Raw genomic sequence first — 27,615 nt, 5'->3', positions numbered from 1 at the left:
GGAAAGGCAGGAAGGATCTTGTCATTTGTGCTTGTGCAAAGGCCAGGGAGGACGGAGATGGCTGATGGGTACAAAGTCGAGCTGCTGGCCTCCCTCAGAGCTACAGGACTCCCCTCACACATCAAACTCAGGGCCCACAATAGTGAACTTTCTGCCACAAGATCACTGCAAGGTCCTATGTGTTGCAGAACTTTGGGCTCAGTCTGCAAATGTGAAGCCCACCATGTCAAACATCCTGCTGCCCCCGTCAGTGCCCACCCTTGCCTTTGTCCTCGACCCCCGCGTTCCAGCAAGCAGCAAATCCCACACACAATGCTCGTGAACACTCTGAGTCAGTATCCTGTCCAGAGAACGGCGAGGACCTACAACTCACTCTATGGCCTCTCGCACAGACTTGTGCCCCTGATGGCGTATGCCGTAAATAGGACAGTCAATTGAGGATAAGCATTTCTGCAGGCTTTGAGAGTGGGTATACCCGGGTAGTGGGAATGGAGCAGAGAGGGGCGCCTAAGTAGGAGACACGGCAGGTGACATGATGGCAGCTGTACAAAGTGCTAAGTGACCCTACAGAGAAGTCTCTTGAGGAGATGATGGTTGATACGGGCCCAGAGCAACAAGCAAGAGTGTGAGGTGGGGGAGGGGGAGGGTGCATCTAATTTGTAACCATTTATCAGCATTTTCAATATAAGTGAAGTCACTCGAAAATAAAGTCTAGTGCTTTTACATTTGCAATCTTGCTTATGCCAATAGCTGACAATCTCCTCGGATGGCAGGACTCCTAGAGGCAGTAGTGAAATCGGATTTCTGGGTGCATCCAACCTGAAGTTCACAATTTGGGGTAAGACAGAATTCATCCTATAAAAGGTTCTAATTGAGATAAGCAGCATAGACTGCTAGAAAAAATTTAAACTACAATAATTTCTAGTACAACCTGGAAAAAGTCCCAAGTATTCCATTTTTGGTATCAAAACACCTCTGCTTGGCTCACAAAAAGTCCTATTTGAGAACTGCCGGTTTACGCACCTAATTTGTGTAAGACGTTCTATTTTCAGCTGACTGAAGCCATTCTCCAAGTCACTATAAAATCCAAATTGCAATAAATAAAGAGGCTTCACAAGATACATTAAAAACTTTATTTAATAGTTTCCTTATTTTTTTAATTGCGGGTAACAGCCACTCTCCTATTTTTAGCTCCACTGTGCATTAATGAAGATCTATGTTAAATACATTAAATTACTTGTGAGCTAAATGTGGATGACTCTGCTCATAGTAAAAAAAAAAAATCAATCTGCCTTCAAAGCAATAGAAAGAAAGAATCAAAGGGGGACAAGTGCTTGCATGGCCTCATGGCAGAGAGACAAAGTGTGCACAAGTTGTCAGCTACTCCACGGAGCAGGAGACAGCCCTGCACACACTTGTACTTCTGAGGTTGTCCGTGAGATCCCCAGGCACAGCACGGAGGACAAGGGAGCCTTCTGCAAAGGGTGAGTCAGACACCACCGCTTCAGAGGGAGGTCCGCATTAACAACAACAACAACAACAACAACAGTAATAAAAACAATGGCCAGCTTCTGTCCCCATCTGACTTTAGAGTCGGCTGTGGTCAAAACACTGCTCAGACCAACCCCATGACGTCAGCATCAGAACCACAGGGGTTATTTTCTGGGTTTGTAGGCCCACCCCCAGAGATCCTGATCCCCCAGCCATGAGGCTAGGCCCAGGCTCTGCATATTTAATGAGTGCCCCAGATTCACATGAAGAAGGTCCTCGAGGACACACTGATGTGGGGTGCAAGCCACAGGCTATCTGCTGACCAAACCAGCCCACTTCTTCCTGGGAGCTGCCCCTCAAGACTTTTAGCAATAAGATAAGTTTGTTAACCTAATTAGAAGGCACTCTGATTGGAAAAGGGTCTAATCAGCCTCCTGGCTCCTCCATTCGTTGTGCAACCTTCAGCGAGGGTCCCTGCCACAAGGCTGTATCAGTCAGTGCTGGCATGCAATTAGACTCGCCTTCACATTCATCACCTTAACCACCTCAGGTTAATGCCCCTCCAATTATAGCCGCAAACTGCACAGAATGAAGGACTGATGACAAATGGAAAATAAGCATGAATACAGCTCCCATAAAATTTTAACTCCAATCTGAGACACTCCAGTATGCCAAGTCAGACCCTCTCCGGTCCCATTCATACATGATTTTTAAAATGTACACATGGTGGGGCGCCTGGGTGGCACAGCGGTTAAGCGTCTGCCTTCGGCTCAGGGCGTGATCCCGGCGTTCCGGGATCGAGTCCCACATCAGGCTCTTCCGCTATGAGCCTGCCTCTTCCTCTCCCACTCCCCCTGCTTGTGTTCCCTCTCTCTCTGGCTGTCTCTATCTCTGTGAAATAAATAAATAAAATCTTTAAAAAAAAATAAAATAAAATAAAATAAAATAAAATGTACACATGGGTTTCTTCTGATCATTTGGGCCACTTGGAAGCCTCACCTTAGAGTCATGGCCCAGAATTAAACCTGTCCTGTGTTTACTCCATAAGCAAAGGTTCTGTCACTTATTTCCACAATGGTCCTCAGAGAATATTTCCAGACAACACACAATGCTGAAACTCAGCGTGGCTCAACTCTGGCTGATACCAGAATCAGAGAGGGCTCTTGGAAAAACTCCCCATATTCAGGCCCCACTAGACCTTGGAGTCAGGTCTCTGGGGTAAGTCCTGGTGATGCGCCTGGGTAATTACAATGTCCACTCAGGGTGGAGCCCCCCGGGGAGTGCTTTTGTTCCTCCAAAGACTGTGAGCATCTTGAAGGTGGACGTGGGTTCCCCCACTCTGCCTTCCAAATGAATATTTAATAAATTACTGCTGAACTGAATATATTTACGTATCAGACAATTCCCACTTTTGGAGCAGGAAGTTAAAAGGATGGAAGACTGGGTTGACATTTGTGATCTCACCTTTCCAACCAACCAACATTTTAACGCCTGGTGTCACGCCTCCAGGTTGAAGGAGGTGTGGTGAAGGAGGAAGACTTCTTCTCCCTGTTCCTTCGGCTTAATCAGGGTCGAGGAGTGTTTCAGAGTGCAGCTGAGATTAAAGGTGGCAAAGGCTGCAGCCGCCACCAAATACTGAGACGCTCCTCTGAAAATCACCATGACGGAAATGAGGGCTAAAAATGGTTAATCCTTACAACCGCCTTCTGCCAGCGATAAGGGTTGCCAGATTTAGTGAATAAAAATGCAGGCTGTCCAGTTATGCTTGAATTTCAGATGAGCAACAAATAATTTTTCATGTAATTGTGTCCCATGCAACATTTGGGCGTATTTATACTAAAAAGTTATTGTTTGTCTGAAATGCCCCCCCTTTTTTTAATAATATTTTTTATTATGTTATTCACCATACAGTACTTCCCTGGTTTTTGATGTAAAGTTCGATGATTCATTAGTTGCGTATAACACCCAGTGCACCATGTAATACGTGCCCTCCTTACTACCCATCACCAGCCTATCCCATTCCCCCACCCCCCTCCCCTCTGAAGCCCTCAGTTTGTTTCCCAGAGTCCATAGTCTCTCATGGTTCATGAAATGCCCCTTAACTGAGTGTCCTGTATTTTATCTGGCAGCTCCACTGGTAATGGCCCCCAAATAAATGGTCTGGCTTTCTTGCTTTGTGTTACTCTGTTTTGGGAGAAAGGGACGATGGTATTACAAGATATAAACATTTGAAAACCCTGTGTTCGTTTCCCAGCAAAATGCTTTGGTAGTCATAGGCACAGGGGCTACCTAGAATACGATATAAGCAGAACAGCCCTCTCTCTCAGTGACTTTTCAAAGAACGGAGTTCTTCAGCTCTGAACAAAGGACACAGCAGAAGAGAAACTTTTGTTGTTGGCTGCAGCTGAGCAAATTTATCAAACAAAGGAAGCATTCAACTCACCCTCTGTACCACACTCACACACGAAAGTTCAACAAACTGTATGTAGAAACCAGAAACAGTGATGAAATTTTATCTGGCTAATCTTGTAATTATGAAGTTCTACTTCCTGTTTTCGCTCCTGAGAGAGATGGAGGAAAGACACAATAGAAAGAGAGAAGAAAATTGGCGTAACCGGATTTGCTCTTTCAGCAAACACAGACTGAGGACCAGATGAGGAGCGGCCGTTCTGGCCTCACGGAGAGACAGACGGATTCCTGACGTGTACGTACAACTGCTGCATACAGGGCGGGAAGAGTTTTCTGCTGTGCCATCAGCACCTAGAACAGTGCCCAGAATACTGAAGCATTCAGTAAATATTTGTTGAATAAATAGCAAAGGTATGCACACAGACCCGGGGCAGGACGGGGGAACCGGAGACGGCTCCTGAAGGGGCTGGTGCCTGATGTTCTAGAAGAGTGAAGACGAGTCAGTCAGGCCAGAGCACTTGGACAAGAGCAGTAAGGTTGGTATGAAGGCTCCACAAAGCAAGCACGCTAGACTCCCATGAACGAAGACACCCCACAACTAAAACCCAGAGGCTGGGGAGGGGGAAGATGTGGGGGTGCGTCCGATGACAGCTGGAAACTGAGGCCCCAATGTAGAGCAGATGCTCTGAGGGGTTCAGGGATGGAACCCTAGGTTGCAGCTTTTTCTTAAGGGAAAGTGGAGGAAAGGAGGGACCCAAAGGGGACTAAGAAAGAGCAGCCCTAGCAGGAGAGAAGCCAGGAGACGCTACCGCCGTGGGAGCTGGGGCAACATGTCATGGAGATGTCGGTACCAGTGTTAGACGAGAGTGGACTGGGAAATAAGCACTGGCTTTGGCAAAAGGGGTTATGCTGAGTGGCGGGGACAAGAGATGGACAGCAGAGGGTTACGGGGTGAGTCTGAGGGTAAGTTAAGTGGAGAGACTGAGTGTAGACAGCAGCTTTTCTGGCCGTGGAATGGAAGAAATGAATAGCTTGAGGGGGCTCTGGAGCCTGGGGGGGGGGCCTTTCACAGGTATGTCCTTATGGTGGGAGAGGCCTCCAGGTCTGCAGAAGATACGGAGAGGGAGCCACAGGCTGGGGCACGCTGACAACATCGCTCCGGACTGAAAGCTGGAACGTGATGTGCCCAGGTTAGGGGTGCCTTTTCTCAACCTCTCCCTCCTGCCACCCCTTCCATGAACCTGACTCCCTACGGTACCAACACGCTGGGCCCGGCTGGGTCTCAAGCTCACTCCTGAGCACCCTGGCTCTTCTCTGGCAAGTGGTACTTCTTCCGGAGGCAAGACGATGAACAGTTCAAGAGGAAAGGGACTCGGGCACTCAACTCTACCTCACTCATTTAAAAACACAAAAACAGAAATAAAAACCCCATGATCTGGAAAGACAAGCGCTCATACAGATCATCATTTTACAGGCCCCCCTAAGGTCTTCTGGGACTCTGCAGGCAGCCAAGAATCTCCAGGGAGATAAATTACAAAAAGGCCACTTAGGAATTCCATTGCCTCAGCAGTGCCTGCACTGCCTTCCACACCAGGACAAGCGAGCAGACGCAGCCAGGGAGAGTGCATGGCCTGGTGCTGGTATAGCGCACTGGCCAAAGCCATGTCTTTCAAATACAGTGACTTGTAGCTCTAGTCATTTGTTACTCCTTAAAAAAAATGATGGGGAAAAAAATCAGGGACTCTCCATCCGAGTAACAAGAATCAACTATTATTTATTAAAACAAGCCCAAACAGCAGGCAATAAATGACTTATTCAAGATGCCATCTGCCCAAAACTAAAGATCATACTAATATAAAACCAATAAAAATGCACAAGCACAGTTTATAACAGCCGTACTCCATTTCAGAAGACAGTATGAAAAGGTATTTCAATATCAAGTATAAACTAGAATCAGGACAGTATCCGTATTTCTGTTGCTCCCTTGAAATAGTTTTTATTGAGTCAATAACATATGCAGCATGACTAGAGGTAGCCCACATCTAAACTGGCGAGAGGCAGATTAAAGATTCCCAAACCAAAAGTCGCTAGGAGCTATGCAGGGTTTTTATCATGTACACAGGAAGTACATACTAAATGAATATTTTAATTGTATGAATGAAGCAACCAAGTGGGAATTCTTACCTCAAAAAAGATGTGCAATCCTTTCCAAGTCATTTGGGTTCCATCCCAACACTTGAATATACTAAATTACCTATCTCTCTTGAAGCTAGGCTTTGGATAGGTGAGAATAAATTTTCTAGGTAGCTTTCTTTTACTGCGGAGTTAAAAATCTAAGGAAGAAGTAGCCAAAGCCAACAGGTCTGCCTCTGTTTGTCTTTAAACATTAGGATAGGACGTGCAGTGAACAGCCTCCCTAGTTCAAGTGTGGTCCAGTGACCAGCAGCATGGTAAGAGTTCCAGCATCTTAGTGGTCCCACCAAACCCACTGACCCAGAATCTGCATTTAACAAGACCAGCAAGTGACTCATATCTGCTTTGAAGTCTGGGAAGGAGTGGTTAGAAGAGCAAGATTGGCTGGCTTTCTGTACGGTCACCCCACAACCACAGGGAACATGGAGACCAAGCAAGGAGCCTCAGAAAATTATCAACTACTACTTTCATTACATTATATTTTATGTTTTTCAGTTTTATTTAAACTTTGCTCTAAGTAATAAAACTGTTTTCCTTTTCTTCATCCATTAGCCTTAATTTTTCAAAGCAGTTTGGCTTCATACTACCATCTAAAGCAGTGTCAACTTTAAATTATGTACAGTAATAGGGTAGGAGGAAATGGAAAATATTTCTCAAGTTCAATTTTAGATATGACTGTGTAGTTTTTCCCTTTCTCTTCTCTCTCTCTCTTTTTGTGACAATGGCAATTCGTTTATTAGTAAAACAGTGTTTCATAGCAAGCTAGGAAGTCACTTAGAGCGTTACCTAGGAAAACGATATGTAATTAGAACCACCCAGAAGGAGCGAGGGCTGGTGTGGTATAAAGCACAGAACAAGCCGGTATGCACACAACCCATGCTAAACACAGATGTTCAACAGGCTTGAGTACACACTAACTGAAGAGGTTAACTGCATCCACTAAGCTGTAAACTGGAAGAGTGGGGACCCCTTGTCTATTTTATACTGCCTGACAAATAATAGGATAAGTTTAATAAATATCCGTGAATAAGAGCGTGAATAAATGAACACCACTCAAACCGTAGGTTCTCCCTACCACACTCTGCCCCTTCCCTTTCAATTCTTACAAGAGCAAGAGAATTCAACGAAGCTCCCAGCCATTCCTGATTGCCAAGAAGCCTCTGCCCACACTGAGCCACCTCTACCATGGCGTCCATGAGGACCCCTGGAGGGGTCAGTGCTGGGCACCCCCATCACTAAATAATTAGCATCAGCTGCCTATCTCACACATTTTTAGTACCTGGAAAGATAAGCCGTGCACAGTCAATAACCCGATGTAAACTAAGTGAGATCTGGGTGAAACGGTGATTTTCAAAGTCTTCTTCTGCTGATGAAGTTAACTTTGAAGAGGTTGAACTTTCCATACCCTTTGGCTGCTGTGGTGTGGATACTTTCCATTAACTCCACTGAAAGTGCAGGACAAGAGTGAAGAAAGAAAGTGACGGAGATCAGTAACAAAGACAGCTAACTGTGTCCTCAATAAATTCCATGAGATTAGCAGAGGCTAGGGTTGAGGCAAGCAATGATGGGAAAACCAGACCCTTTGATGCTGGGCTATCTGGCTGAAGATTAACCAGCCAACCAGGATCAACAGGAAAAGGGGATGTGTAATAATTTTGGTGAGGAAGATAGATGAGACAGGGCAACCGGTTCCCAGACTTAGAATAATACCCTGACTCGTGTCCCTGCAGTATGAGATATGAGTTTATTAGCAAGCTCCGCCACTCCACTGATTATTTGTTGGGGTGGGGGGAGCATTTTTTCAAATGCTTTAAACTGCAAAAAAGCTAAAATTCACATGGACGGTGGTGTGGCCCCGGGAGTGCTTTCGTCCACTTATCCACATGATTCTTAGCCTTAAAACCCCAGCTCACAAGCCACTTCCCTGGCAAGCCTCCCCGACTGCCCAGTTACTTATTCCCTTCTCTGCACCCCTAGATGCTTTGCTCCTACCTATAGTGCTTTTTGTTTGTCTGTGTTGCTCCCATGGGAGCTTGAGTTCCTGAAAAGCAGGGGCTGGGTCTTAATTATCTTTGGATCCCCAGAGCTTAGAGTCATAAGAAGTGACTGATAATGCCTATTTTCATTATAAACATGTGAGCTATGCTTGGTGGGTAGCATGACTGCTGCCCAGGAATGGGGTGGCTCCGAATGGAGAATCCCTGTGCAGAAATCACGACTGAAACAGTGAGTGTGAGTATCTAAAGCAAGTGAGAGAGACACTCTAAGGGAGGAAGAGCACGTATGTGGGATTATCATCTCCATGCTGTACCAGCACATGACTTCAAGCCACACTTCATTTGTCCCATGTGTAAAAAGGAATAATCTTTCCTGAATACTTCTCAGGATTATAAGGAGTAAAACATATAATAGACCTGAAAGCAATTGAAAATCTATAATTTAAGAAACTAATATTATCAACATTTCAGTGCTGAAAGGTAAGGAAAGCAGAGACTCTTTATTGTGTTCATAGCTGGCTGGCAGGCTGGAAGGTAGATGGGTGAATGGGCGGATGGGTGGATGGATGGACGGGTGGGTGGATGGATGGATGGACGGATGGACGGACGGATAGATGAGTGGGTGGGTGGATGGATGGATGGGTGGGTGGATGGGTGGATGGATGGATGGACGGATGGACGGACGGATGGATGAGTGGGTGGGTGGATGGATGGATGGGTGGGTGGATGGGTGGATGGATGGATGGATGGATGGATGGATAAAGAATGGCTCATCAGCCATGAAGCAGCTAAAAGAAAAAGAAGGTTAAGAAGTATCCAGCTTCAAATCTTGCCAGGCCATTGTCTCATGTAAATGTCTCCTTAAGGATTCTGAATTTTAGAAATGGGAAGATATGAGCAGGGAATAGCCCCATCTAATTAATAAAATGTTATCTAATTAGTGCACATAAAAAATATCCTGGTCTGAAAGCTAGTAACTCCTTTCTCTTGTTTACTTAGCGTTTATGTAGTACTTTAACATGTATTGATTTAGAATGCCTAAGTTTAATATTTAATGCAACATCTAATAGATTTCCATCAAGACACTGAAAGAAACATCATTATAGACAATGGTTTTATTTTTAAATTTGAAAAGGCAAATGAGGTTCAAGGTGGTAAAAAAAAACTATTTCAAACAGTAGCGGGGAAAGCGCACAGTACGAATCTTTTGTCAATTTTATCTCTAACTAAAAACCTAAGTAACAGCACAAGAATCAAAACACAAAGTGTGCATTAAAAGCCATTTTAACAGTTTGTGCTGCCAAGAGGTGAGTGAGTGAGCTAAATAAAAGGATCGCTTTCTAAGTTTAATTTCACTAGGCAGTCTTTAAGTTTATAGTAAAGGAAAAAACGTGCCCACAAAACTGTGCACTGAGTATATGCCCTGTGCGCCAAGTGAAATAGTTTAGGAAGGAGAGAATTTTGCGGCAGCCATCCTGGTAACATTTGGACATGCTGGGGACCAAGGAGGCTCTGCACACAGAGCCTGGAGAGCAAAGCTACATTTTAAAAGGGCTCCCTGTGCTCCAGCAGATGGGCTGTGAACTTGACCAGACTGCAGGCTCTGTGTCCTCCGCCCTCACCAGTTGAATGCATTAACTTTTCTATTCCTTTCCCATATGCTTTATCACACATTCAAAAACATGGACAGCAGATGGTAGGTAACAAAGAAAGAGATCAATCAGCCAAGCAAAAATGGAAAAACCTTGCTCTAAAGGAGACATCTAAAAGCCACTTACCTCCAACCTCCCATTAGATGGGGATATTTTAATAATCAAATGACATTAAACACAAGTAACTTCTTTTATGCCATCCTGAAGAAGTAGACCCATTAGGATATTTGCCATAAGAGACTTGCATTTATCTAATGCTATTCTGTTTTCCTAACTTGGAATAACCACAGATTTCCTTAATATCAAAAATATAGACACAATAATAGAAGGGCCAGCAGTTCCCAGAGAATGATTTTCTATCACATTAAACACTGAATAATTGTAGGGCTCTGAGGTTCCACATTCAGGAATCAGAGGGAACAAATGAATCTCATGAGTACAGAAGCAAGAAAATGTTCTAAGTTCAGGGGGAAAAAAAAACTTCTTTTATGAAATCTCTATTTTAATTTAAACAACAGAAGGCCTATTTATGCCACTAATTCTATCTGTCTGGGTTAGAAATCCAAAGAACCAAACAAAGGGCTTGGGAAAAGTACCTCCACTAAGGGGGCAACAGTATATACAGCAGGGGAAATGTGCACAGGAGTCACTGTTCTTTGCTTGGATACAGTTTCTAAAAGGCAGGCAGGTCTGAAAGTTAGAAGAGGCCGCATTGGGGAAGAAATCCAACTGAAAAATAGAGGACCTGACTTAAACACCCTTCTTCCCTAACCCCAGACACGGATCACTGAACAGCCCGGTCCCACAAAATCTGCACACGTGAGCATGCATGTGCATTTGAAACGTCAAATGTCTGTCTGTATAGGTTAATGGCACAAGCAAAGGAAATAAGGAAACAACCGTATCTTGTCTAAATTTCCAAAGGATATACCCAATTGTTAGGGGAGTTTTTTTAAAATCTCAAGGAATTCCATTTTTTCAGTAGATCTCTTGGTATGCCTAACTCTGATTCAAAGTTTCTGACTTCGGTGAATTGATGTTTAGAACTTTATTATCTTAACTTTTTAAAAAGAGGCTATTAGAACACTTGGAGGAATTAACTCAATACACTATTGACTCAAAAGGGTTAATGAAGTGTCCCAAGTAACTTCCTGAAGCTGCCTGGTCATGAAGAGATCCCGGCACTTGTTTGAGTGTATCAATTCCTACACCTTGCAACTAACATGTAACCGTTAGGTTTCCTTTAAAGAGAACCAGCATCAGGGGGCACCTGGGTGGCACAGCGGTTAAGTGTCTGCCTTCGGCTCAGGGCATGATCCCGGCGTTATGGGATCGAGCCCCACATCAGGCTCCTCCACTATGAGCCTGCTTCTTCCTCTCCCACTCCCCCTGCTTGTGTTCCCTCTCTCGCTCGTTGTCTCTATCTCTGTCGAGTGAATAAATAAATAAAATCTTTAAAAAAAAAATTAAGAGAACCAGCCTCAGGGCTCCTGGGTGGCTCAGTCCTTTATGCGCGGGACTCTTGATTTTGGCTCAGGTCATGATCTCCATGCTCAGGGCGGAGTCTGCTTGTCTCTCTCCCTCTGCTCCTCCCTTTGTGAGGCTCTCACTTCCTCTCAAATAAATAAATAATCTTAAAAAAAAATAAAGAGAACCAGCATCGAAACAGTCCCATGTAACCTCTAGTCCTATATAACCCACCTAACCTCAGCAGTATGCAAATATTAGACTCTGGAAGGGTTACTTTTATTTTCTTTTTCTCTCTTATTCCTTCTCTACCCTGACACACACACATTATGCCCGTGGTTGCATACGCATGGACCATGGCTTACCTGGCAGGTATGTGATAAAGTGGTTCTACACGATCAGATGGGATCTTCAGTGAGGAGATAACGTGTTCTTTAATCAATTATCAAAGAAAAAAAAGTCTGCATAAAAACATTGTTGAAAATAAACATAATGGTGAAACCTCAATTTTGATTTCTAAAAGTGCTTTAACACTCTTCAAAAACTAAAGCCAATTGTAGCTGGAAAATGAAATGTATGCCCTGGATTGTTCATCTATCGATCTATCAACTATATACAAATCTGCGCACCAAAATGGCTAAAATTAAAAAAACTAATACCACCAAATGATGGTGAGAATGTGGAGCAACAGAAATTCTCACATGTTTCTGGTGGGAGTATAGAAAGATACAACCAGTTTGGAAAAAGGTCTAGCAGTTTCTTGTGAAATTAGAAAACATTCACCTACCCTATAACCCAGCAATTCTGTTTTTTTTTTTCCGCAAAAGCAAGGAAAACATGCCCAAAGAACAACTATATTTATAATAGCCAAAAACCAGAAATAACCTGTGTGTCTATCAACAGGAGAATGGATAAACTGTAAGATACTCACCCAGTGGAATACTATTCAGCAGTCTATTGATACAAGCAACAAACAGATGGATCTCAAAAAAAAAAAAAAAAAAAGGTTATGGCAAATAAAGAAGCCAGTGTACGTACTATATGATTCCACTTATATGAAGTTCTACAACAGGCAAGAAAGTATCTACAGTGGAAAAAATCTGAACAGTGGTTGCCTCTAAGGGGTAGAGGCAGAGATTTATTGGAGGGGGCATGAAGGAACTTTCTGAAATGATGGTAATATTCTGTATCATGATGGGATTTGCATTTGCACAGATATACACATGTCAACATTTAAGATTGGTGTATTTCCTTGAATGTAAATTTCCTCAGAAAAAATCAAATATTGAATATTAATGATATGCATGCTGCTGTATTTGGAGGAAAGGGCACTGATATTTGAAATACTTTAAAATGCATTTAAGAATAAGATGGATTCATGGATGGACTGATAGATAAAAAAGCACGATAATTGCAGAATCTAAGTGGTGAGTATGGGTTTTCACTGTAAAATTGTTTCCATTTTTTTGTATGGCTAAACATTTTCATGAAATAAATTGGAAAAAAGTCTGTTATAGTCCCATAATAGCATCATTCAAAAATTTATATTCAGGATCATTGTATAAGCAAAGAGGAACGAAGACAGTTTTTTGTGTTTTTTTTTAAGAGTAAAAAAGATTAAACTTCTGCAAGTAAATTCAAATACCAAATAAGTACTGGTATTTCACACTTACTTCAGAGTGAATAAAGCCCTCGCTTGATGCCGTAAGGAGAACAAGGACATCTCGTTACGCTCTACGGACCCAAACATACCTGAAGGACTGTTTTACAAATAACCACATCCTTCCCTACTGCCAACTCTCCAATTGTTGGGTCCTAACTAGTTTCTCTTGTTATATAAACTGTCTGCCAAACGCTAATGGGCTCTGAACACAAGCCAGAAGATTCCCCCAAGCCCAGCTGGGTGCAACCCCAAATCCCACCCTGCTCGACAGGACCTCCCTCAAGAGCTCAGGAGTTACTTGTGGGAGCTTCTTATCGCTTCTACCCATCTGGACCCCACACAACACACGGCGCAGAGCTTGGCTCTCAGAAGCTGCTCAGTAAATAACCACTGAAGGTTGCTTTCCATGGTTCAAAAGCAAACAGGGACCACACAAAGGAGTAGATTTGTCTTTCTTCATAAAAATGACCAGGCCCATCAAGAGCCCTTTATTTATACTGGTAAAATGCCGTAGGATCAAAATCGAGTGAAGTTCTGATTTAATCCTCCAAATCTTATGACAGCAGCACAATCCGAGGACGCAGGGCAGGCTGCCTTGTGTCACACAGGGGACTCTGCCACTTGCTGTGGGACTTTGGGCAAATGGTTTAACTTCTTTGCATCTCACTATTTCACTTTTCTATGAAATGAGACTGATATTTCCACCTCACAGGAGTAACATGAAGATTAAGGAAGATAAACCATCCAGGTACATAGCATCATGAGTCTGGCAGGTAATAAGCACCCCGTGCATGTTAGCTAATCTTTATTAGTATTTTTCGTGTCTCTGTGGATGAAGCAGAGAGTGCCTGACACTATCACACTGATTTAACATTAAGTATAATACAGATATCATAAATATTTACCATTCATTGAATTCAGTAAATCATAGTGATCGAAATAAATTTCACTTTCAAGTTCTCAGGGACAAACTACGAAAACTCAGGGCTACTTGAAGCATAGCATTTGGTATCCCATAAGCTGTCCTAGATAGAATCTCCTTGCATATGAGTCCCTGTCTGACTTGTAAGGTCTCAGGGCAGCAAAGGATGGAGGAGTGACTTGTCCAGAGTCCACCTTGGAACTTGCCAAGAGAAGACATTCCGCCGTCCACCTTCCTGTTCTCATTGACCTCTATGGCAGGGAAATCTGCCTCCCTATCCTCTCTGCCCACTGACCCATTATCCACATTACGGCTGTGGCAGGCAGAAGGAACCCCCAGAAGATGTATACGCCCTCACCCCTGGAACTTGCGAATGTCATGTTAAATGGCAAAAGGACTGCAGGAGTGATTAAGGTTATAGACTTTATGATAAGGAGATTTTTCTGGATTATCTGAGGGGTTCAACCTAATCATGTGGGCCCCTTTTAAAAGCAGAGAAGTCTCTGTGGCTGGGGTCGGAGAGATGCAGCAGGAGGAGAAGTTCAAGAGAGATGAGGTATAACAAGGTCTCCAGGTGCTACTCCTGGCTTGGCCATGGAAGGCACAAGGTGACAGAATGCAGGTGGCCTTAAGGAGCAAAGAAAGTCTCCAGGCTGACAGCCAGCAAAGAAAGAGGAACCTCGGCCTGATATCTATCTCCAAGAGACTGAATTCTGACTATAATTTAAATCAGTTTGGAAGCAAATTCTTCCCCAGAGCCTCCAAAAAGGACTGGGGTGCAGAGGATGCACACCACCACCATACCCAGGTACTACCAGGGTAAGAAGGATGAGCGAGCACCTCACCCACTGAGGCTGTGCTAGTGATGACTGTTTTAAAATCAAAAGGTCTTGGGGTGCCTGGGTGGCTCAGTCAGTTAAACATCTGCCTTTGGCTCAGGTCATGATCCCAAAGTCCTGGGATCGAGCCCCACATCAGGCTCCCTGCTCAGTGGGGAGTCTGCTTCTCCCTCTCTCTCACCCCTCCCCACCCCCACTTGAGCTTGTACGTGTGGTCTTTCTCAAATAAATCAATACAATCTTTAAAAATAATAATAGAATAAAATAATTTTAAAAAATCAGAAGTCTTACTAACATGACTCACCTTAGGTACTGAGCACAGCTTGAACCAAAGTGTTCAGTGCCTTCAGTTCAGCCTTGTCAAAATTATATTAAAAATTACATTAGAGGTGCGCCTGGGTGGCTCAGTCAGTTCAGTGTCCGACTCTATCAGGTCATGATCTCAGGGTCATGAGATCAAGCCCTATATCTAGCTCCGTGTTCAGGGTGGAGCCTGCTTGGGATTCTCTCCCTCTACCCCTCCCTGTTTGCACTCTCTCTTTCTATAAATAAAACAAAATAAAAATCTTCAAAAAAAATTTACATTAGAAATCTTTCCCTCAATACAAATTCAGTACTTTTTCCATTCAAATTCTGAACTCAAAAAAAGTAAGTCGAAGCAAATGAAATGCTCATCTGATTTGGAAATAATTAACTTTCCTCATTAAACTCACATTTCTTTATCCCTGTGAGGTACAGCTTAAAACAAAACAAATAAAATGATGAAACCAATCTTCTATAACCTCAACACTCACTTCAAAGGTATCTTTCCCTAAGCCAGCTTTTCCCACGCCACTTGCTACTTTCCACAAATCCAAAAGATCTTGCCAGTTTTCACATTAGAGTGTTTACAGGTTTTACATAAAATTAAGGGTTCGAAACAGCTGAACATATCAGATCTATATTTAATCATCTTATCTCTCCATTCAATTTAAGTAATATGAATTTTACCTAATTGTTCTGTAATTATTACGCAGAGCTTCATCTGACATTGGAAATCACTCAAGTACCAGTATTTCCAATCAATGCCATCACGGTTTAAATATGTGATCACCAAGAGGACATCTCTTAACCAAATTTATAACCATTAAGTGCCCTGAGTGATGTCTGCACGCTTACGCTCTCTAAAATTAAACTTCCTGTGTCCCACCGTGGATAAATCCTTGAAATACCTGGAAATACACATCACAACTCATAGCTGTACTTTTAGTCAGACAAGTGTTACTAGGTTTCATCTTATTCAAGAGACTCTTGCCCAATTACATAAAAAAGTCCCTTAGTGGGGGCACCTGGGTGGCGCAGTCGTTAAGCGTCTGCCTTCGGCTCAGGGCGTGATCCCAGCGTTCTGGGATCGAGTCACACATCAGGCTCCTCTGCTAGGAGCCTGCTTCTTCCTCTCTCACTCCCCCTGCTTGTGTTCCGTCTCTCGCTGGCTGTCTCTCTCTGTCAAATACATAAATAAAATCTTAAAAAAAAAAAAAAAAAGCCCCTTAGTGATACCTTCTTAATTTATTTTTCCAGTTCTCTTCCAATTGGATTGTAAAATACCAGAGGGTAAGGATTTCTAAATAATTAAGCTTACCCAAAAATAAGGTGTTTCCCCTCCCCACGCCACCCTTTTTTTGTCTAGTAGGTATTTCACATACTTATATAATATCTTCATACAGCACATGCTCTGTATTTAGGGTTGTAAGAGCATCAACAAGAGCACAGCCGGAGGTAGAGGGAAGTGAGGGTGACGATGTACAATGGTCACCCGGGGTGATAAGTGGAACATTCTAGCTAGAGAAGATGATTCAAACTGGTGATGCATGGGTGCAAAGGTTGGAACAGGCACATGAAGAAAGGCAGGACAGTTGTCAAGGCCAAACTTAGTAATTTAGACTTTATACTTTGGGCAACAGGAAGGTATTAAATGTTTTTCTGCAGGAGAGAAACACGAATAAAGTGGTGTTTGAGAGGGACCCGTGGACAGGGCTTGAGCTGAAAGAACAGATTAAAACAAGGAGAGAAAAAGACAGGATGCTTTCAACAAGTACCTTATGAGGGTGAGGGATGCACGATCGTGAAAATGAGGAGAAATGAGTGAATGACTGTTTAGGAGATCTAATGGGAAGACGAGGTCTTCTTCAGCTTTAAAATAACTGAGTGAGGGGCGCCTGGGTGGCTCAGTCAGTTAGGTGTCTGCCTTCAGCTCAGGTCATGATCCCAGGTTCCTGGGATGTAGCCCCACATCAGGCTCCTTGCTCAGCAGGGAGCCTGCTTCTCCCTCTGCCTGCTGCTCCCCTTGCTTGTGCTTGCTCTCTCCCTCTCTCTGTCAAATAAATAAAATCTTAAAAAAAAAAATAGGGGTCCCTGGATGGCTCAGTTGTTAAGTATCTGCCTTTGGCTCAGATCATGATCCCAGGGTCCTGGGATCAAGCCCCACATCAGGCTCCCTCAGCCACTGGGAGCCTGCTTCTCCCTCTCCCACTCCCCCTGCTTATGTTCCCTCTCTCAATGCCTCTCTCTCTGTCAAATAAATGAATAAAATCTTAAAAAAAAAATAACCGAGTGATCCTCTCCTTTTCTCCATTCTATATTTACCTTTTGACCAAAGCCCAGAACTTGAGAAAATCGACCTTCTCTCCATTCTCAAGTTCAGTTCCTGGGGAGAAGCCTCAAGCCAGGACACTTCATTCTCCTTCTCCTTCTCCTAGCCCCTGAGGTTTAAATCCCACACCTCGGCACTCAACCACCAGAGACCCCATCAGCTGCTACTCTGGGAACTGTCCAAATGTCATGTAGCAACCCCCTCTAGGCTACCCTGAACTTAATTCTTTGTTCCCAGTGAGATGGGAACTGCAGGAGATCAAGCGGTTTTGCTCTTCCTGTGGTGCCCAACAGGTGCACTGCCCAGGTGTTTCATCCTGCTCTCCCTTTGTCTGCACTGGGGCCTAGGGCCCAGAGTGGGTGGGGCTCATCGGCTTCGAGAGGCACCGGTATCAGACATGGTCTGCTGAGCTCCTGAGACAACACCTGGGAGGCCATTCCGAGTTGGGGGTGGGGCATCCTTTCATTATATAAAGGAACTGGGAGGCCTACAGTGACATTCGATGACCAGGTTCTTTTACCTCATTTAATTACCAAGAAATATATTTCAACAAAAATTAGACCAAAGTTTAAAAGCCACCAAGATTTCTGGGGCACCAGGGGGGCTCAGTTGGTTAAGTGTCCCACTCTTTTTTATTTTTTTTTTAAACATTTATTTATTTATTTGAGAGAGAGAGTGTGTGTGTTCACACCCATGCAAGTGGAGGGAGGGGCAGAGGGGAAGGGAGAGGAAGAGGGAAAGAATCCTAAGTATATTTCCTGGGCTCGATCTCATGACCCTAAGATCATAACTTGAGCTTGCTCAACCGACTGAGCCACCCAGGCGCCCCTAAGCAAATGACTCTTGATTTTGGCTCAGGCCATGATCTCAGGGTCATGAGATCGAGCCCCATGTTGGGCTTCACGCTGAGCGTGGAGCCTGCTTAGGATTCTCTCTTCCTCATTCTCTGCCTCTCCCCTGCTCAGTTACGTGGGTGTGTTCTCTCTTGCTCTCTTTCTCACACACACACACACACACACACACACACACACAAAGGCAAGCAAGATTTGTCAAAGTGGCTTTGGGCAGGTGTTTGGGAGGTTCTGTGTTCTCCCTGCAGGTATGGCTAATCCCAACTCTAGAAGGAACACAGAAGATCTGATGCACTCTGCTTACAAGTAAGTCATAGCCTACTGAATACATCTGGGAAAGAAAACTGTTTGGTGATAGTGGTGGGGGAGGTCCTTGATGCGCTCCCCAAAGATCCTCAACATGGCTCCAGTTTGGCAGGATTTTGTTAAAAAGATGCAAAAACTCCATGCATTTCTCCAAATGTTATCTTTGATAGCTTTGGTTCCCCAAAATGGTCCACTGTCGCTGTACCATTACCCTGACTGCATGGGTGTTCATTTCTTTTCATGCTCCTTGGGGGACAGCATCTGTATCCACTTCCTATTGCTACTATAACAAATTACCACAACTCGGTGGCTTAAAACGACATAATTTTACTGTCTTACAGTTCTGCAAGTGAGAAGCCCAAAATCAGTGTCGACTGGGCCACAGTGAAGATGTCAGCAAGATAGCATTCCTCTGGAGGCTCTGGGGGAGAATCCATTTCTTTCCGGCTTACAAAGGCTGCCTGCATTCCTTGGCACATGGCCCTTCCTGATCCTCACAGCCAGCAGCGAAATATCTTCATTGTCTCTCTGACACTGACCCTCTGCTTCCATGGTCACATCTTCACCTTGCTCTTGTAAGAATCCTTGTGATTACACTGGGCCTACCTGGGATAATTTGGAATAATCTTCCCATCTGAAGATCCTTAATGAGTTCTGCAAGGTCCCTCTTCCCAGGTAACTAACATATTCATGGGTTCCAGGGACCAGGACATGGACATCTCTAGGGGCCATTCTACCTTCCATAGGGTCTGTATGGTGAGAAAGTGCCATGTGCTCAGGTCACCTTAATTCTCTTGGTCTGAGTTTCTTCGTCTCCAGAACAAGGAGGATAAACGTGACCTCAAGGGAACGTTCCTTCTGTATTACATAAATGCCTCTATCTTGATCTAAAGACATCTACATAAATGTGCTATATAAATACACCTGTAACACTACTGACTGTGTGGATGACAACGTGGAGAAATGATCTAAGGAGACACCCAGATTTTGAGTCTAGTTAATAGAGAACTTAGGGTATGGTGGGTTGGAGGAGGTTGAAAGATGAGGAGTTGGAGGCAGAGTCAGTGCACTGAAAGGGAAAGGTTTAGTAGCATGTTAGAGAAAAAGAAATAGAACTAAGACATCATGTCAAGGCAAGAGAGAAAAAAATGGAGTCATCCCACATAAAAGGATTTCATTACCGGAATCTGTGTGGATTAATAAATTCTGTAGAGGGTAAGTGAAAGAAACAAAAAAGAGCAAATGTTTGCAGACTGATTTGAATCTGAAAGGAAGAGGAGCTGGTGAAGAAATCATTTAAAGTAGAGGCTTGACCAGAGGAAGGTAGAATCACCTTGAACATGTTGACTCAACTGTTTGCTTTTAAGGAACGTTTTAAGAAGCCTTTCTAGAGTCGTGAACTGCCTCAAATTTTGCCTATTTACAAGCCCGATTTTATGAAAACAATCATTTTCTTGACGTAGGGCATAATGTTGGGTCACACTGTAGAATTTCTTTAAAAACAATTATTTCACACAATTAACTGGCCTATTTAGAGTGCGGAAGCTTAATTTTGAAAATATGTTTAGGAGTGCTTGACTGGCTCAGTTGGAGGAGCATACAACTCTTGACCTTGGGGTTGTGGGTTCAAGCCCCAAGCTGGGTGTAGAAATTACTGAGCAAAATAAAGAAACTTAAAAAAAAAGCACATTTAAAATAGATTCAGTTCCATGTTTGGTGGAACTGAATAATTTAGCCAGGACTGAGGTCTTTTAAAGTCCTTAAATTACATTCAGTGAAATCAAATGAAAATGACTTGTTTACAATTATTGCTTTGTAACTTGATCAAACTGTAATAGCACCATTGAAGCATGTGATAACTTCCATTAGATATGTTTCACAAAAAGTACAGGAGGTAGGTGTTATTACAGGAAAATTCTTCCACCTAGATTTCTGAAATTTTTTATACAATTTTTCCTTCAATAGTATTACACGTGTCTGTGTTATGTCCAACTTATTTCCATGTGCCTTTTTAGCGTGTAGTATTTACTAAAATTACTAAATTAGTATTTCCCAACAACAAAAATGTACATTTAGATTTACAGAGGTTTCAGTAATTTCTTTAGAATGGAGAGTTGACTAAAATTTAGAGAGTACTTTCACTTGCAAGCTATTCGCTTAGGAATCTATACAATAGTTTCCCTTTTTGGGTTAGAATTTTAAGCACATAAGCTGTAAGTTACAAAATGTCATAGGAAAAGGACAAATATGACACAAAAATAATTCATAGTCATTTCAAAGTCTTTGCCAGAAATTAGCTAGATATTGCTGTTGCCTTTGCAGAGTTCCCACACCTGGTGCGCAGTAAAGCCCAGCGGCCTCAGCAAGTCCAAGTACTACAGTTTCCCAGGATGTGAGTTTTATTTAGATGTTATGTTCTTATAATGTCAGCATAAGTCATGCTTGTTGGATGATCCTTGTGATATCTTACATCGCTGCATGGTCTTTCAACTGATCATGGTGTTCTAACTGAAATTTGAATTTGGCAAGGAATAGACCTCTCAGAGAGAAGAAAGACAGCCAACCATTCACCTCAAATGTTATGACAGATTGTAGCTTTTCGGAGATGAACATAAAGTTAGCACATCATTGCAAAATACCTTACTATTAGATAATGAGCAGCAAACTAAAGAGCATACAATTTAAGTCTGAGCATGAAGTCCTTAGCCTAGCTCTGACCTTTCTTTTGGCACGTAACAACAGTGTTGGGCTTCAAAACTATGTCCCTATGGAGTACATCTGCACAGCTTACTAAGACTTCAAGGAGAACCCCCTCTATGAAGCCAGCTTCAATGCACAGTTGTCCAAAAGGTGAAGAAAGTAAAAATTAGTACTTGAATAACAGTTGCTTTTCTCCTCAGGAAAAAAGTAGATACGATAAATACTTTAGAGACACTTAGATGAAAACACTTAATAAAAGCCTGCAATCATATTCCAAGGCTGGTTCAAATTCATGATTAGCAAAGCAAAACTTCACTTTGACAACTGTTGCCTGTGAAATCCCCTTGCTGGGTGAAAGCAGCTACAGTAAGAAGAATCTGAAGCCAAACCTGAAATTGTATCTTGAATATATAAAGAGCAAAGCAATGCCAAGAAATTTTGCAGATGTTACCTTCCTTAGATGAAGGGACCAAGACGGTTTAATAAAGGAGGTGTCATTTAGTTCCAGGGATGTGACGGTAATACTACAGTATACAGTATATATTTGTGTGTTCCAGGTCTCTACATAGTTTTTCCTAAGTCATTTCTAAACTCTGTTGGTGTATAAGGTATGTGTACAACGCATGTTCAAAGTCTGATTCAAGTAACCATTTCCACAATAAAAGCAAAACTCTTACGAACTAGGCTTTGGAGAAGGTAAACATTGAAGTTTTCCTCTAAAAAATGCATCACATTGCACTATATATAGTGTGTGTAGTAGCTGTCTTCAATCCGTCACTCGTTCAGCACTACGGGAGCACCAACTATGTGCGAAATAATCTACAACCCATTGTGCAATTGCAGAGTGAGATCAGATGTAGCATTTTCCCTCCTTGTGTATGTGATCTAGGGGAGAAGAGGTGAATTTAAAAACAATGTTACAAGTTGAGGGTCAAGATGGTTTGAAGAAATCAGCTGGGGGAATGTGACCTTCCAACGTCAAAGTAGCAACTGTTCACTCTCTTAAAAATGGTCCTAGCTCAGGGGGTGACTGCCTGGCACAGCTGATTAAGTGACTGACTTGATTCCAGCTCAGATCGTGATGTTAGAGTCATGAGATTGAGCCCCTTGTGGGGCCTGTGACAGCCCTGCTTGGGCCCTGAGCTCAGTGCAAAGTCTGCTTAAGATTCTCCTTTCCCTCTGCCCCTCCCCCCAGCGCTGCACATTCTGTTTAAAATAAATAAATCTTAAAAAATAAAAATATCCTGCCTCAAAACCTAGATGACTGATAGTGAGACAGTTCCTTCTGGTGAAGCTCCCGAGCTCAACACTTTAAAAAGCCATCCTACCGAATCAAGACAGTAATCCCGGGGGAAAAACATTCCAAAACACTTGGTCTTCCACTCAAACCATACCATATACTAAGACACTCCAAACCACGGTATAAATATCCCCAATGGTTGACCATGTCTCACCCACTTCATAGAATATTCCATTTCTGAGAGTTTAGTTACCCAATCTGATTTTTAGCAGTAAGATTTCTGTAAAGTGTGGTCTTCAACCTAAACCTAGCAGGTTTTGTTCATGACTTTTTTTTTTTTTCAATCGAGGCCATGCCTTCCTCTATTTTATAAGGGCATGAACTTAATGTTTCTATATATTCCTATTTCAAGTGCAAAACACTCAACCCGTTCTTTGGAATTAATGGCCTCGTTGAAACACAAATATCATATTCATTAAAATAGCTGATTCAAAGACCAGTAGGGTATTAATGAAAGAGGCTACAATTCTACACCGATGATCTAATGTTCTAAACATTCATTTCCTACTGAAGAGACATATGGGTCTTTTTGTACCTTGTCAATGTCCCCCTTTCCACAATACACATTACTAAATTTACAACAGTTCATAACAGTCCTATTATATCACAGCTATAGAAAAAGCAATGATGAAAGAGATGCCAGCAAATGATACAGCAAGTGACGAATAGGAAAACCTTTAATTCAACATGTAGGTAACAAACTAAACCCAGCCGTCCCTGGGTAGAACCTTGTTTGCCTGTCACAACATCATGGGTGGAAGTCCACCCAGGGTTCTCTGCTCCCAGGCAATATTTGAATATTTGTTACAAGGGAAGGAGGTTAGCATGAAGGAAAGGGGGTAAGCAGGGTCTGTGCAAGAGGATGGTGTCCGCTTGGATGAGATGCCTCCTCCTTCCTTCTATCCACACGGCAGACCTTACAGGACTCACACCTTTCTGCCAGGAAAGGATATGGTCAAGGAGTCAGGGGTGGGGGTCTACAGTGCTGCAGGGAAACTCTCCCGGGAGCCCAGAGAGGCCCCAGGGAGGCCAGGCAGTGGTGTCCAGGGTGGGTGCGGATGCTTATCTGCTGCGGCCTCACTCACCCTCGAAAAGGCAGGCAACACAGAAGCACTCAATTTTTGTCCCCACACACGCGTGCAAAGGAAGCTTCGGGGTCCCCCCCAAATAAATTCTTATTTTTAAAAGCAAAAGACAGGCTTGTGGCCATTCTCAGAGGCGGCCACATTACTCCCAGGTCTGGAAAGCAGATTTGCAGAGGCCAAAGATTAGACAAAAGGCATGAGCTGGCGACATACAGACCTAGAAATGATTTTTTAAGTGATTAAGGCCTCCCAGTTCTAATTCTGTCACCCCTTTTAGGGATGATTCCTGGGGCGCTGAGCAAATCCCTTAAGGCCTGGAAAAGACGTCGGACAGGGAGGGGGAGAAGACCCCGAAACTTTCCCAAACTGCAGCAGGCTGGTGGCGGGCAGCGGCCGCGGACCTCGGGTCCCAGGGCGCTGGGGGCACCCCAGAGGCGGCGGCCACCCCCTCAACCGCCACAACAAAAGGGCCGAATTCAGCCTTCGCACTCGGGTTTCAGTACCCAAGCCCCGAGGGTGGAGAGGGCGGCGGCGACCCCGGGGCAGCCCCTCTCGCCGGGGCGAAGGAGAAGATGGAGCCTCGTGTCCGTGTCACGGCATAAAGGAAAAGACCTTCGGAGGCACGCAGACGAGTCCCCCGAAGCAGCAACAGCTGGTGCCACCCGCACCCCCTTGGGCCTCGGCCTCGGACCCCGCAGGAGCCTCTGCCCGGGGCGCCTCGGCGTCCCCCGGCGGCGCCGCCCCCTCGGGAGCGCGGCGCGGGGGCTGCAGGCCCGGCGGGTGAGGCTGCGGCTGGGGCTCCAGCAGCCCGCCGACACAATGCGGCCCGAGAGTCTCCCCGCCCGCCGCCACCACTGCGGCAGGCCCGTGGCCGACACAAAAGCCCACCGGCCCCGGCCCTCGCGCCTCCCGGGCCCCGCCACCGCGCACCGACCTTGGGCTCCGGCGCCGGGCTCCCGCAGCGTCTTGGTCACCGCCTTCCAGACGTTGCAGCCCAGCAGGCAGAAGAGGAGCGCCGCGGACCTGCTCATCTCCGCGCCGCAGGGCCCCGGGCGGCTCGGGCTCGCCGACCACCGGGACGGAGCGGCGCGTCAGGGGCGGCCGGGCGCCGCGCCTCCCTCCATGTCGCCTGGCTCCGCGCGCGCCGGGCCCGCCGCCCGATTGGCCGCGCCCCCGCCCGGCGCGGCGCCGGGCTCCGCAGCCCACGGCCGCTCCCTCCTCCGCGCACCCCGGTGGGTTTCCCCGAAGAGCCGCGGCGGCGGCTCCGCCAACTCTTTAACCCCTTCGTGCCTCCCGCCCCGCCCGCGGGCGGCACCCAGGCCTCGCCGTGGTGCCACCTGGCGGCCGCGGCGCCGCGCGGGAAGGGGGCCGCGCGCCCACGAGCCCCTCTCCCCGCCGCGCTGCGACGCCCCCTCAACTCCGCCCGCGCGCCCTCGAGCCTCCCCAAGGACCGCGAACGCCTTTGGCCCCAACACAGCCCCAGCACCCTCGCCACCCGTCCACCCGATGCCCCGCTGCTTTGGAGGGAAAAAACACCTGCTTTTCAGGGCTGAGGCCTTCGCACCTGTTAACCGAGGGTCCTCAGGACGCATTTGTGTTTCAGGGCGTGGCCTGCCTCAGTTTCCTCGGTATAACGCCACCTGCAGCTACTCAGGTCCCAGTCTGCCTATGTTCCCCAAGACTGACTTGACACCCAGTGTTAAAGGTCTGCGGAAACAGAACCCCTATGCCTGTATAAACTGTAGTAGGCCCTCTGTGCCTAAGTACCGACAGATGAATGGCTCTACGTAGAATTGTGCTTGGCTATTTCTAGAAGGTTAGGGTGGGGAAGAAATTACTTTTACATATATTGAGGGCCTAGGTACTTTTTTTTTTTTTTTTTTTTTTTTTACTTTCTCCTTCACAATATATGATCCAAGAGATAGGTGCTGTTATCCCCATTTACACATGAGAAAATAGAGGCTGAGAAGGGTTAAGAATTTGTCCAAAGCACATAGCTGGTCGCTGGCAGAGCCAAGGCTGAAAGAAAATAATCAGTCTGGCCCTAAGGTTAAAGCTCTTCACAAAATTCTCAGGCTTCCTTTAAGCCTAGGTACACCCACCCCACCCCACCTCAATTTCCCTTCTTCAAACGGCTCCTGTCTGTATGCCTTCCTCAATACAACCTTCATGTCCCCCGGACTCTGCCTACCCCATCTCCCAACCAGCACTGCAGTGACCTTCGGACGTCTGTGTGGCACCCAGGCTCTAAGGAGATCTGCACCAGTCTCACTGTCTGCCCGGTGCCGGCCTCAGAACACCAGGCCAGAGGAGGGTTATTTCTGTAATTTTATTAATTGGGCATTAAGGCAGGGCAGGCAGTGTACCAAAAAGAGAATGAAGAATGGCACTTGCCCAGTTGGCTTATGATAGACAAATCATTGTGAGACACAATAAAAACCAGGAGGTGGCGAAGCCCATATGGGTTTTATTGTCACCCTCAGGACCAATGCTACAATTAGTGCAAATTGTGCACCTGCACAGGGTGGCAGGTAGTCAGAAGGCAGAAGGAAAACCCACAATTAAGGACTGCCTGATCCCTCCTCCTTCTGACTTCCAGAGTCAAAGCCTTAGGGTTGTTCCAGGGTCCACCTCGGAGCCAGAGCAGGGAAGCAAATGGAATGACAGTTCAGCTCAGCCCTCAACTCCAGCTGAGTCACCAGCCTGTAGGAGCACAGAGTCCAAGCCAGCTAGATTACTGGGTAGAGCGTGTCTCCGGAGCAGGGTAGTCCTGAAGTTTTCAATTCACTACCTTGGGTAGCGGGCTGCTTCTAAGAGATGTAGCATTAAGCTCCATCCTAGAGTTGAAACTTCCCACTTCAAATCTCTTGGGGATATGCCTTGGTCAGGGATGTTGGGGATGTTGGCTCTAAGAAATAGGACGAGCCTGAGCCAAAACCAAACTAAGCACGGTAAGCAGGTTGATTATTAGATCACCTGGGACTCCTAAAAAATTGTGGGAGCTGAAGTCTCATGAAGGAATGAAGGAAACTATTATTTGGGGGGGGGGTCCTCATATATGCCACTCTCACTCATAACAACTTACTTGGGTAGCATTAGGATTCCCTAATTATAGATGAACAAACTGAAACTCAATGACAAATAATTTGCTCAAAGTATCCAGCTCTGGAGGCGCCTGGGTGGCTGTCGTTAAGCATCTGCCTTCAGCTCAGCTCATGATCCAGGGTCCTTGGATTGAGCCCCCACGTCGAGCTCCCTGCTCAGCAGGAAGCCTGCTTCTCCCTCTCCCCCTCCCCCTGCTTGTGTTCCCTCTGTCACTGTCTCTCTCTGTCTGTGTCAAGTAAATTGATAAAATCTTAAAAAAAAAAAAAAGTATCCAGCTCTGATGACAGCAAACTCAAATTCCCTAAAACAATGTTACCTCCAAGAATGAGTTTCATGCAAATGATTCAAGTTACCTCTTGCTGTGTCCAAATGGTTTTTAAAACCTGTTCTAAGCCCAGTAATGTCTGACTCTAGGTGTATCCAGTGAATGATATGGTGCCAATGTCAATCTCCTGGTTTGGTAATGTACTATAGTTATATAAGATGTTACAACTGGGTTGCTGGGGGGAGATGAGTGCAGGGTGTAACTGGATTGTCGGTAGTATTTTTATATTTTCTTGTGAGTTATATTTATACCAAAAATAAAAGTTTAGAAAAAAAGCCTGTATTATACCATTTTTTCCTAAACTTTATTATTCCCTTAAAACAGTGGTGTTTGTGATCCTAGTATAGACTAGAATTTTTAAGAGTGGGAGGAGTCTTAGTAAATACTAAACGGTTAGCCAAGTCAAGTTGGGTCACATTCATGACTGTGGGTGCTCAGATAGGTATAATGGTTGGTATTATTGTGTAAGAAATTTCTGTGGATGACATAGCACTTTAGGAGAAGTTTATGTACCTTTACAGCAACACTGAGGCTTGAATAAGTAGTTTCAGAAATACTACCCCCGATCCATTTTGTGAAACACAAGGAAGTTATTTTGCACAGAGTACTCCGTCAGCCTCTTTCAAACTCAATAAGAGAACTGGAACCCCCAAGAGCATTCCCCCATTACTTGGATGT

General features: G+C 44.8%; 1 protein-coding gene across 2 annotated transcripts in view; it reads right to left on the bottom strand.

The window, feature by feature from the left end:
• FAM171A1 (family with sequence similarity 171 member A1) overlaps positions 1-24,593 on the bottom strand; it is a 125,851-nt gene extending 101,258 nt beyond the window's left edge. For both annotated transcript variants that reach the window (XM_040645375.1, XM_040645376.1), the window contains exon 1: positions 24,442-24,593. In XM_040645375.1, coding sequence (XP_040501309.1) covers positions 24,442-24,538 — 97 coding nt within the window. In that variant the 5' untranslated portion in view covers positions 24,539-24,593. The remainder of the gene's footprint in view (positions 1-24,441) is intronic.
• Positions 24,594-27,615: the final 3,022 nt, after the last annotated feature.

Source organism: Ursus maritimus, unplaced genomic scaffold, assembly GCF_017311325.1.
Source record: "Ursus maritimus isolate PB19 unplaced genomic scaffold, ASM1731132v1 scaffold_31, whole genome shotgun sequence".
NCBI lineage: Eukaryota > Metazoa > Chordata > Mammalia > Carnivora > Ursidae > Ursus > Ursus maritimus.
This window is presented reverse-complemented; position numbering and strand designations above follow the sequence as displayed.